Source organism: Prosopis cineraria, unplaced genomic scaffold, assembly GCF_029017545.1.
Source record: "Prosopis cineraria cultivar Desert tree isolate PC_DT_omini unplaced genomic scaffold, ASM2901754v1 PC13, whole genome shotgun sequence".
Taxonomy (NCBI): Eukaryota; Viridiplantae; Streptophyta; class Magnoliopsida; order Fabales; family Fabaceae; genus Prosopis; species Prosopis cineraria.
The window spans coordinates 40,252,879-40,264,267 of NW_026555344.1; the positions used below are offsets into that span (position 1 = coordinate 40,252,879).

General features: G+C 31.1%; 1 protein-coding gene across 1 annotated transcript; it reads left to right on the plus strand.

Annotated features, from left to right (window-relative positions):
- Window positions 1–4,272: 4,272 nt before the first annotated feature.
- LOC129291488 (probable serine/threonine-protein kinase PBL26) lies at window positions 4,273–8,436 on the plus strand. Its single transcript, XM_054928862.1, has 5 exons — window positions 4,273–4,976; window positions 5,401–5,606; window positions 7,195–7,382; window positions 7,481–7,874; window positions 7,966–8,436. Exons 1-5 carry the CDS (start codon window positions 4,847–4,849, stop codon window positions 8,344–8,346), a joined length of 1,299 nt encoding a protein of 432 aa, XP_054784837.1. The 5' UTR covers window positions 4,273–4,846; the 3' UTR covers window positions 8,347–8,436.
- The last annotated feature ends 2,953 nt before the right edge of the window (window positions 8,437–11,389 follow it).

Genomic DNA, 11,389 nt, shown 5'->3' on the forward strand with positions numbered 1-11,389 from the left:
AACATTTAGTTCGCGTCAATCGTATGTTGGACGAAGAATTAGGACACGTCAAAAGTTGCCTTAAAAGTTGTCAAATTGATAGCAAAATTTATTATCAAAAATCATGCAATTGCGATGCGGTGCATGATGTAGAGGCGAACACATTGCGGCACTTATTCGATGAGTTGTAGCACATGCCCCAAAAAGTTTGCAGAATTTATTTGTTTTAAAACCTTTAGCAAATGCACTTATATTTAAAATGATCCCATACTTTCTCATATTTGTGAAATTCTAATTTGTCTATTTGGAAGACCTTGAAAGATGGTTTTAGTTTTATAAACTTGGGATCTCAACTTTTTCACTTATTGATAATTTGGTATTATGTTAATTATCTTAATCCAATCTCTTTATTACTTGAGATTTGGAGTTAATCATGGTTAGAAGGAGAAGGACATTACATTAACTCTATGAATTTTTGCTAAACTCTTATTCAAGGTAGGAAGTAGGCTAATTGTGATGGATTTGCTCTTTTATTTGGTTATTTTATTTTTCTTGATGAATATTAATTTTTGTCTATGAGAATTTATGTTTGCTTTTTTATTTATCTCTCTTGTTTTAATTATTCTTCACATAGATTGCTGCTATATAGATTGTTTGTGGATAGTTTGATGAACTGAAAAGTGAAAAAGTTACTTAGATGTAGAGATATATACACAGATAATGAAGAAATAATTTAGGAGCTTGTGGTAAATTAGATCATAACTTCATGATTTAGTTAGCTAACTAGAGAGTATAATTTAGTGAGAGTTAAATTTAATTCTAATTAAACCTAATATACTAAAAAGCAATTAGGACATCTTAGAAATGATTGTCACTATAAAAGAAAGGAAGATAATTAATTGAATTAGAATAATCCATCTTCATAGGTGAACCCTTATTCTTGGCATTCGTTTGATTTGTTAGTTCATCGTGGTCATCACCTTTGTCATTTTCTTATTTATTTGCAATATATAATTATTTAATTCAAATCTCTTTTCAAAAGTCTTATTTGTTTTCTTAAATAACCAAATTAAATATCACCATTTTTCTTTTGGTTCAACTCTTGGAATCTCTTAGATTTATAACTACATTAATCTTAGGCACTTACAAGGCCGATGAGATATTCCTTGGTGCCTCACCACAATGGAGTAGGAAATATTTATACTAGTTTTAAGCAGACAATAACTTAATCTCAAAGAGGGTTACAGGGATTACAAAGGCTAAATTGATAGAAGTGATGGGGTTATGAGTACTTATAATTAGAGTTTATGGGTATGGGAGATACAAGGGAGTTCTATTTGTTTGTTTTTGGAATTAGAAGGGTAGGCTAATGCTGAGGTTATGTAAAATTGAACTCACGACCTCCCATTTGCAAGCACGCATGCTACTAGGCTATAAGGTCATTACCACTCATTGGTTTTGGTTTTGCATTCATGGGTTTGTTTCATCCTTCCTAGGGTAGAAGATTGAATTTTCCCTTGAGTCATTGCCTTCAAATTTGCATGGTAAAAGGTCAACAACATTAAAAGTAGTACTGTAGTAGAGACTCCATATAGGAGCTTGGAAGCTCTACCTTGCAAGCTTGATTGGTTATGTTCTGCACAATTATGAACTGACCATCAATTCTAGGTGATAACTTAGCTTTGCAATTGGTTGTTTTGGAAATCTTTCCTTCCATAGGTGTATCTTTACCAAGTTTCCAACTTTGAAATTAAGTTTGTTGCCTTCCGTGCTTGTCATATCGAGCTTTGGATTTCAAGTTCAATATCTGAATCGGCTTTAATTTGTTACTGCAACTTTTTTATTTCCTTTTCCTTTGGTCCGCATTGACACTGTAATGCTGCTTGTCAATCAAAGGGTTCAAATTCAAAGGACTTAATGGATGAGTGCCATAAACTACTTTGAATGCACACTTTCCCAGACCTTGATTGACTAAGTTTTTGTGTAAGATTATAGAGACCGAAAACACATCTATTAATTGCACTGGTTGAATCTCTGTGGGAGCGGAATTACCATGGGAATTCGGTTCGGGCTTACAGCAAATGTCACACAAAGAAGAAGAGAGTTAGGGAGAGAAGTTATTGGCTCGGTAGAGTGCTGGGAATGTTTGGCTTCATGCACTACCCCAATCTTTTATAACTCCCACGCATGGAATTGTTTTAGACGTGTACGTAGTAACTGTTCCCTCTTACAATTCAAAAGGATCAAGGGAATATTACACTCAAGTGCCTAATTTTACTACACTTAAGAACCCATATTTCTCCATTTTCTGATAAAGTCTCTCATGGGTTATATTAAGCCTAATCCATCAGAGGTAGATAACGACCAACATGCATGTTGCAAGCAAACTTGGCAGGGCTTTCATCTTCATTATCTTTAATTGTTTCTTGACAAACTACCGACACAAGTGGCTTGAATTCCTTCTTGCCTTTGTTGTATTCAGTAGGCATAAAGGAATAGGTGTTGGCAAAAGGTCATCCAAGAAGAAGATGATAGGCATCCACAAGAGCAAAGTTGACACGCCATAGTATAATTTAGAATTAAGGTATAATTTTATCCTTAAACTATTTTTGAAGGAGTAATATTATTCTTAAATTATTCATCGTAGTTTTGTTATCTCTAAACTAATTAAATTAAAATAATGTTACCCTTAATGTTAAAACGTTTGTCACTTTAGCTAGTGAGACATACTTTTCATGAGTTAAGATACAATTTTGCCCTTAAATTATTTTTAGAGGAGCAATGTTGTCCTCATAGTTTAAAAATCATAAAATTAAATAAAAATAAAATTATAATAATATTAAATGAAAATAAAATTATATATATATATATATATAATAAATATAAGAAAAAATATAACTTATAATTTTATAACTTGTTAGATATAAGTGAATTTTGATTAAATTAAATATAAGTAGACTCAAAATTATTTACATTTGCGCCTGTAACTATCACCATCTTTATAAAAAATAGTTTTAAATCTTATTTTATATGTGTGAATTGTTTAAAAATAAAGTTGGCTTTTAGTAGAATCTAATTTTTAAATTTTTTTAAAATTTTTTAATATTATATTTAAAACTATCCGGTCTTCTAAAAATCATTCGGGTTCCTACTTTAACTTTAATTTTTAGCTTAATAGCGGCTTAACTCTTATCCAATCAAGCTTAATTATGAAAATAATTTTTGGTCCAAATCGAGACATTAATGACAACTTCGCTTGATAGTTATAAGTGCAAGTGTAGATGTTTTTGAGTCTACTCATATTTAATTTAATCAAGATTTACTTATATTTGATAAGTTATAAAATTATAATTTATAATATTATTAATTTTTGACATTTTATTAACATACTATAATTTTTTTCTTATAATTATTTTATATATACACTTAATATTATTTTTATTTAATATTATTATAATTTTATTTTTATATGTATATTTAATATTATTTTTATTTAATTTTATGATTTTTAAACTGTGAGGATAATACTGCTTCTTTGAGAATAGTTTAGGAACAAAATTATACTTCAACTCATGAAAAGGGGGTCCTACTAGCTACAATAACGAACGTTTTACTAGCAAGGACAACATTGCTCTAATTTAATTAGTTTAGTGGCAACGTTACTATAAGGAATAGTTTAAGGACAATATTGTTTCTCCAAGAATAGTTTAAAGACAAAATTACACCATAATCTTATAATTTATTTAAAAGGCGTGCACGTAAATCTTTGTAGGATATTTTATGAGTAGCTATGGTTTTACTTTTATACCCCTTTACTGTAATAACTCAATAATAAAATGCTTGGCAAAAAATAAATAATGAAATAAAAGAGGATTCCCTTGATCTATTTTTGGCGTAGGGGTCATCTTATTTTAGACCATTATGTTAAAGGGATGACATATACTCCACAAATTGGTCTGATTTGGTTCCCTCTCTTTCGGTCGTTTTACAGACAAGACAACTTCCAAATATCCTTTTCCACTCCATTTTTCACGGCAACCACAGGACCGCTTCTCCCAATATTCCTTCCTTAATTAATTCCCCTTTCCAACTTCACCTAATCAATTTCTTTTATCGTGTTTACTCAATACAATTTTCGTCTTCATTAATTCTGCTTCAGTTTTTGAAATTAAACCTCATTCATATATATATATATATATATATTATTTTCATTTTTCTATTTTCGTTTGTTTTGAGATTGAGTTGCTTCTTTTTTTTAATTTTTTTATCTGGCAATCCAATTTATATCTTCAATCTAGTTTCCAAACCCTACTGATTTTCAAATTTTCATTTTCATTGGCTTCATGTATTGAGTGGTTCCTCCTCCTCCTCCACCCTTTCTTTTTTCCCTTAAAAAAAAAAAAAACTTGGCCATTCAATATACTGTATCTTCAATCTTGTTGAGTTTTGGTAATTTTTCCCTTTTTTTTTTCGTTTCAGGAATTGAGTGATTCTCTACCACTTTTTTGTTATTTACTTAGCGATCGATCGAATTCGTTTCATCAATCGGGATGATCTGAAACCCCATTAGTTTTCTTTCTCGTATTTCCATTTTTTTTTAGTTTCAACAATGAAGTGATTTCATCCCTTTTCTCTTTCTCTTTCTCTTTCCTCCTTGGTGATCATTGAAGCCTTTCACGGTGTATATACATTATGCGAAATTTTTCTTGCAATCAGTGTGATTTTGTGAGCGAAATTGTTATTAGATTTTAAGAAGGAGATGGCCAGATGGGGTTTCCATAAAGCTCAAAACTAAATATTTGGATTTTTGTCAGAAATATTGAGGTGTTCAATTCGGTCGGCTTATCGAAATTACAATCTCGGAGAGATGAGTTGCTTTCCTTGTTTTTCATGCAACGACAAGAAAGCAGCACCGAAGAAGCCCAAACAAGGAATTAGGGCGCAAATGCAGCCATGTCAACCTCAAAAGGAAGCCCTACTTCCTCGGGCCCACCCTGGTAATTAAACTGGTCGTTTTCCACCTTCATTTTCTTTTTTATCTCAAGTTTCTAATTAATAGATTTATGAAATAATAATCAAGGTGAGAAAAAATTTATTATCTTACATTTATTCGTAGTAAATTGGATCCGATATTTAAACGGTACATTTGATATGATATACGTTTCTTTTGGATCATATTTTCTTATTGTATATATAATAATGATGTTTCTTAGCTTGGCGTTTTATAACAAGGACCGGAGGAGGGAGTAAGTTTGAGAGTTCAATTCTAATAATTATAAAAAAATCATGTTAAGAGAGCTATTTTAATTATGCCAGAACACATCCGAAAGTAAACGTGTCAAATATTTTCAAAGCCAACTGATATAAGTTTCTGCGTGTGCTGATATAAATTTGCATCTGATGCATCAATGTTGCGTCCAGAGAATAATTATTCTTCAAAGCCAAACGAGGGAAGACCAAATAATTATAGTAATGTCAACAAAGACGGCGGCAGCAATAACATCGCTGCGGAAACTTTCACCTTCAGGGAATTGGCCGCCGCCACAAGGAACTTTCGGCGAGAATGCCTCATTGGTGAAGGTGGTTTTGGAAGAGTTTATAAAGGAAAACTCGACAAAACCAACCAGGTATTGTATTTCTCAATTAATGACCCTCACTGTTTCATGTCAAAGTTCCCTTTTCTCTCACTTGCCATGGTTTTTATACCTCTGGTTTTCTCGTTCTCTGGTTTTTCACTGTTAAGAATTGATATTATGACACAATAAATGTGTTTGGTAGAGCTTCGCAGAAATTATTATCATTTCAATTTGATCTCCTAAGGTGTACTTTTTTCTTCCTAGACATGGATTTTCTTTTTCATTTAATTTCCCGGTCCAAGTCTTCGAAGCTGAGACGAGAAGGACATTGATGACCAAAGTTAAGAAAGAACATATTAACGAACAAAGTGACAAGATAGTCGATCATGTTTGGGTAGGAATAAATTACAGCAATAATTTACTTTTATTTTAAACGTTGGGGCCACCTAAAAATTTGTTGACAGAAAATAATGTAGTTGTCAAAAATTGAGTAATGTCATAGACGTTGTCCTAAACGATTATTCTGCCTATATAGGTGTCAAAATAAAACAGACTCTTAACTTCTTAGATTAGACTCAACACAATAATTGCACGAGTTATTAGAACTTATAACCCACAGATGAAAGAACAACGCAGTAGGAATTTTAAGATTAAAGAAGTAGGGAGTCTTTTGAGGGGAAAGAGAAACTAGGAAATCTTCGTCCCATTTTTCTATTTCAGCTAATATCAAGAAAAGCTAATGAAGCTGCTAATTTTCTTGCTAAATAGGCGCTTTTCTGTGTTGGTTTTCACCCTTTACTTGTTCCCCTCCTTAGTTTTAGTTTTGCAATGGGACCTTAAAAAAAGAGTTAAGAATTATTTCTGTTTTAACTTTTCTTTCAGCGTCCGCACAGTACCTTGAACTGGATTGTTAGTCATTTTTGTCCTTAAATATTTGAAATCTTTTGCATCATCATCTAATGTTAGTGCACTTAATAATAGTTGTTATGTGAGTTCTACCATTTATATTTTTTAATATTTTTATAAGAGTTAAGGGTCATTTTTATTTTTAAACTTTTTTGAGTCTGCAAGTACCCTGAATTTAATTTTGAATTTTTTTTATCTTTGAATGCTTTAAATTATATTTTTATAATAAAAAATTACACCTAGGTTCTCGTCTTCTTCCTCTCCCCTCTCTCCTATCTTGCGTTCTCTCTCCTCCATTCCTCTAGTCACATTTTTGGGCTCAGCCAAATTACTATCTCAATTGCAAAGGGTGGAGGGAAGATTATTTTATCATTTAACTTCTTGTACAATCAAACCAGTGGTTATTTAAGGTACACAAATCAATGCATTAGAAGAAGATATGGAATTACATATATGCCAGACAGCCAAAAGACGAAAGTTAAGGATAACAAAAATTTTCGAATACTTTAATTATATATATTAGATCTTTTTGAAACATTTTATTGTAATATAATTCCTACAAAATTCAGCTATAAAACAAAAAAGGAAGACAATAATTCTTAACTTCACATACAAGCCTAATCTCTAAATAAAAAACAACTGTAATGATTTTGAGATAATGAAGGCATAGACTTGTATTACGTTCGAATTTGGAGAGAATGGCAGTTAGATTTTGGTGATTTTTAACTTTCAGATTATAGCTGTGAAGCAGCTGGACAGAAATGGATTGCAGGGAAATAGAGAGTTCCTTGTTGAAGTGTTGATGTTAAGCCTCTTACACCATGGAAATCTGGTGAATCTTATTGGATATTGTGCGGACGGAGATCAAAGATTATTGGTGTATGAGTACATGCCTTTGGGTTCTGTAGAAGACCATCTTCTTGGAAAGATTCGATCCCTCCTTATTGTTCAACTTAATTATTGAGACCAGGTTAAAGGAAGATAAGTATAATTAATGAATTAATTATATTGTGTGATACAGATCTAGAACCTCACGAGAGGCCGTTAGATTGGTCTGTGAGAATGAAAATAGCATTGGAAGCATCCAAAGGTCTAGAATATTTGCACGATAAGGCGAATCCTCCAGTGATATACCGAGACTTGAAGGCCTCAAATATATTGCTGGACAAGGGGTTTCATGCAAAGCTGTCGGATTTTGGACTGGCCAAGCTAGGACCCACAGGAGACAAGTCTCATGTCTCCTCCCGGGTTATGGGAACCTATGGCTATTGTGCCCCAGAGTATCAAAGAACTGGCCAGCTCACCGTCAAATCTGATGTCTACAGCTTTGGTGTGGTTTTACTCGAACTCCTCACGGGAAAGCGAGTCATTGACAACACCAGACCCACCCGCGAGCAAAATCTTGTTTCTTGGGTCAGTTCCTGATCCATCGATCAAATTAATCAAGTGGAATATTAAACATATTCCTGCTGGTTAACTTAATCATTACTTCATTCATCTGCAGGCAAGACCAATATTCAAGGATCCTAATAGATACCTTGAGCTGGCCGATCCCCTTCTCCAAAGAAACTTCCCCGTCAGAGCTTTCAACCAGGCAGTGGCAGTGGCCGCCATGTGCCTTAACGAGGAACCCTCTGCCCGGCCATTGATCAGCGACGTCGTCACCGCCCTTACTTTTCTCGGCACAGACTACGAAGCCGACCACCCTCCCCCTGCCACCGACATTATTCCCCCGTCACCACCGCAACAACATTTTAACCTTCTTGATAATGACACCATTGTCGAACGTCAACAAGCCGTTGCTGAGGCTATAAAATGGGGTTCGGCTTCAAGGAATAATGCTGTCCATAGAGCAAATGCAGGTGCAAATGCTTCCTCTTTGTAAAATGGTATATGTTAAACTCCAATTTGTATACACATGATGCAATACCGTGTATGCATCCAATAACTATGCGTGATCGAAACTTTGAATATATTATATTTGTGCGTGGTCGGTGCGTGCATGCATCTGCACATCTAGTTCCATTCAAAAGAAAATAATTAAAATTAGATACTATTTCCCAAATTATTTGACAAATCTTGACGAAAGATTCATTTCACTCACACATGTTTGGCTCATGCAGATTGAAGGTTTCTCATGTCTGAGTTTCTTTCTTAACTTTCAACTCCTAGATTGGTTTCTTGGAGTGATCGAATTCTCAAATGCAGCATACCATATGACATATATTCCTCAACGCGAATGAAAAAACTTACCTAGTATTACATTGTATTATATTGATATTTATATATAAAGAGAAACATATTACATTATACATTAATTTTTTTTCAGCTTTTTATAGATTAGTTTATATTTATTAAAAAGAAAGGAGATCTTATGTTTAATTTAAAAAACACTCACAAATATGTCCCTTAGACATCATTTCAGGATTCGATTCTTGGATGAATATATGAAAAAACATTATTTGAAAGAAGACAACTCATTAAATGATACTTAGATTCCTAAAAGGAATCATCTCATGGTTGCTAGCTGTGGGGTTATATTGAGAAAAATACACACACATATATTTTGGTGGGGCAAAAAATTTATAATCCTTTTATTTTACTGAGAACAAAATTAAAAGCCCCCTGTCTCGAGGGATGCTTACATTTGCAAATTGACTACTAAGTATATGCATAAATTAGATTCCCAATCAAATAAAATTTAACGATTAAAAGAATCTTAAAATGTTTCTATAAAAATCAGTCATATTAACTACTAAGTATATTATTATAAAATCGCATATAATACAATGAATATTAAATCACATATAAGTGAATAAAGATGTATTTGTATTTCACTGAAAATGGGTTTTATTGGAGAGACTGACAACAAAATCCTAAAAGAATGAATTAATGATAGTTTAGTTTCTGATAAAATATTTTATAAAATAAATTATAAATATCAATTTAAATAGTTATAAATAGGATTATGTTATAAATATTATATTTATAATTAAATTTTTTAAATTTATAATTATTTGAATTGATATGTGTTACTTAACCGCCGTTCTTCTTTCATTTGTGCTTAATTTTTTTATATTAAAAAAATAATGCGGTGGAATTAGCTTCCACGACGCTAAAAGCTCTCTATCTATTTGACGGCTATTAAAAGGATAACGCAGAATTGATGCTTTTGCTTTGAGAAAATTACAAATAAGTACATTATTTAGAATTTATTTATAAAAAAGTCTCACAAATATGTAAAATTACAACCAATTCTCTAACCTAGTTGTCGCTTGTCATTGGTATGAAAAAAATGAGAGTGCCCGAACTTCAAACTTGTTGGGTATTACGAAATTTCAATTATAAATTAAGTTTTTTTTTACTGTAAATTCATGAGGACCTATAAATATAAGATTACAAAAATGTCATTCTTCTCTCATGTTTATAATTGTTTTTCACAAATTTACAATTAAAATATCGTAATTTAATTTACAACTAAAATTTCGTAATATGCAATTTGATATAAGTTTGGAATTGGTACAGTGTGGTTTTTTAATTTTATTTTACACTCACGACAAATTATAACCAAGTCCTGAAGAATTTAAATGTATTTTTGTAAATCTACGAGACTTGTGTTTATGTAATTTTTCCTTTTACTTTCCTATTAATGAATGTAAAGTATTCTTTTATTTTTATTTAATTATTTTTCTAAATTTCTTATAATTTTTTATTTCTTTCAAATTTGAGATGATCCAAATTTATTTCAAAAATTTCACATATTATATTTAAGTACAAATAATTTTTTTTACTATTGAACATTTTTTAAATGGTTGCCGGCCCTTAGCTACCTCCGCCTTGCAACATTTTTTTTTTTAACAAATCATATTATTACTGAACATTTTTTAAATGGCTGCAGGTTCTTAGCTACCTCCCACCATCATAGTATTGATGAATTTCAATATTTTAATTAATTTATTAAAATTTTTATTATAATTGAAAGTTATCTAATTAAATTTATTAACAAAAATATGATTAAGTGAATATGTTTTATGTGAGAATAGATATGGCAATATGATTATAAGTTATTGGATTAAAGGTTAAGGATTGTTTTTATTTTTAAACAGTATATAAAAGATTACAAATGTCCTTTAACTCAATTGTGAGTTAATTTTATATTTCAACTTTAAATATTTCCTTCATCATCACCTTGTCATGTTCTCACAATTAGTTAATCATTAGTGGGTTTCACATTTTATTTTTTAAAATTTTTTATTATAAAATATTTGACTTGAAGGGCAAAAATGACTCTTTAAATAGAAGTTGAGAGGCAAAAAATGACCCTTAATCTAATAAAAATATTTAAAAAAAGTATGATTCACTGATAACTAACATACGTTAGATATTTTTAATATTACGGTGATAACAAGGGGAATCTTTAAAATTAAGAAATAAAATTGACCCATAGTTGAGTTTAAGGGCATTTGTAATTTTTTGTGTATAGCTCAGGGACAAAAATAATTCTTAATCCTTAGATTAATTATGGTATTAAATATACTCCCTCTGTTAAAAAATATAAAACATTTTTAACTGAATTTTACCTCTAATAAAGTAGTTATTTACTTTCAAACTAACTCTATCATTTTATATTTATCCCTATTAAACGCTCTAGAATAAATATAAAGTCACTATTAATAGGGACATTTTTTTTTTAAAAGTAATGATTACACCTCAAAAGATTAAAAATGTCTTATATTTTTAAACATTCAATTCCTTAAAAAATACCTTATATTTTTGAATAGAGGAAGTAGGTTTTATTTATATAGAGAGGTTTGATTTATAGGTCCAAAGCTTAAAGATTGAAAGCCCACGATAAATTAAAGTCTGGACAAAGTTGCTCCAACATTAAGTAGGAGTTGTAACAATAGACCAATTTCTGTCAAAACACA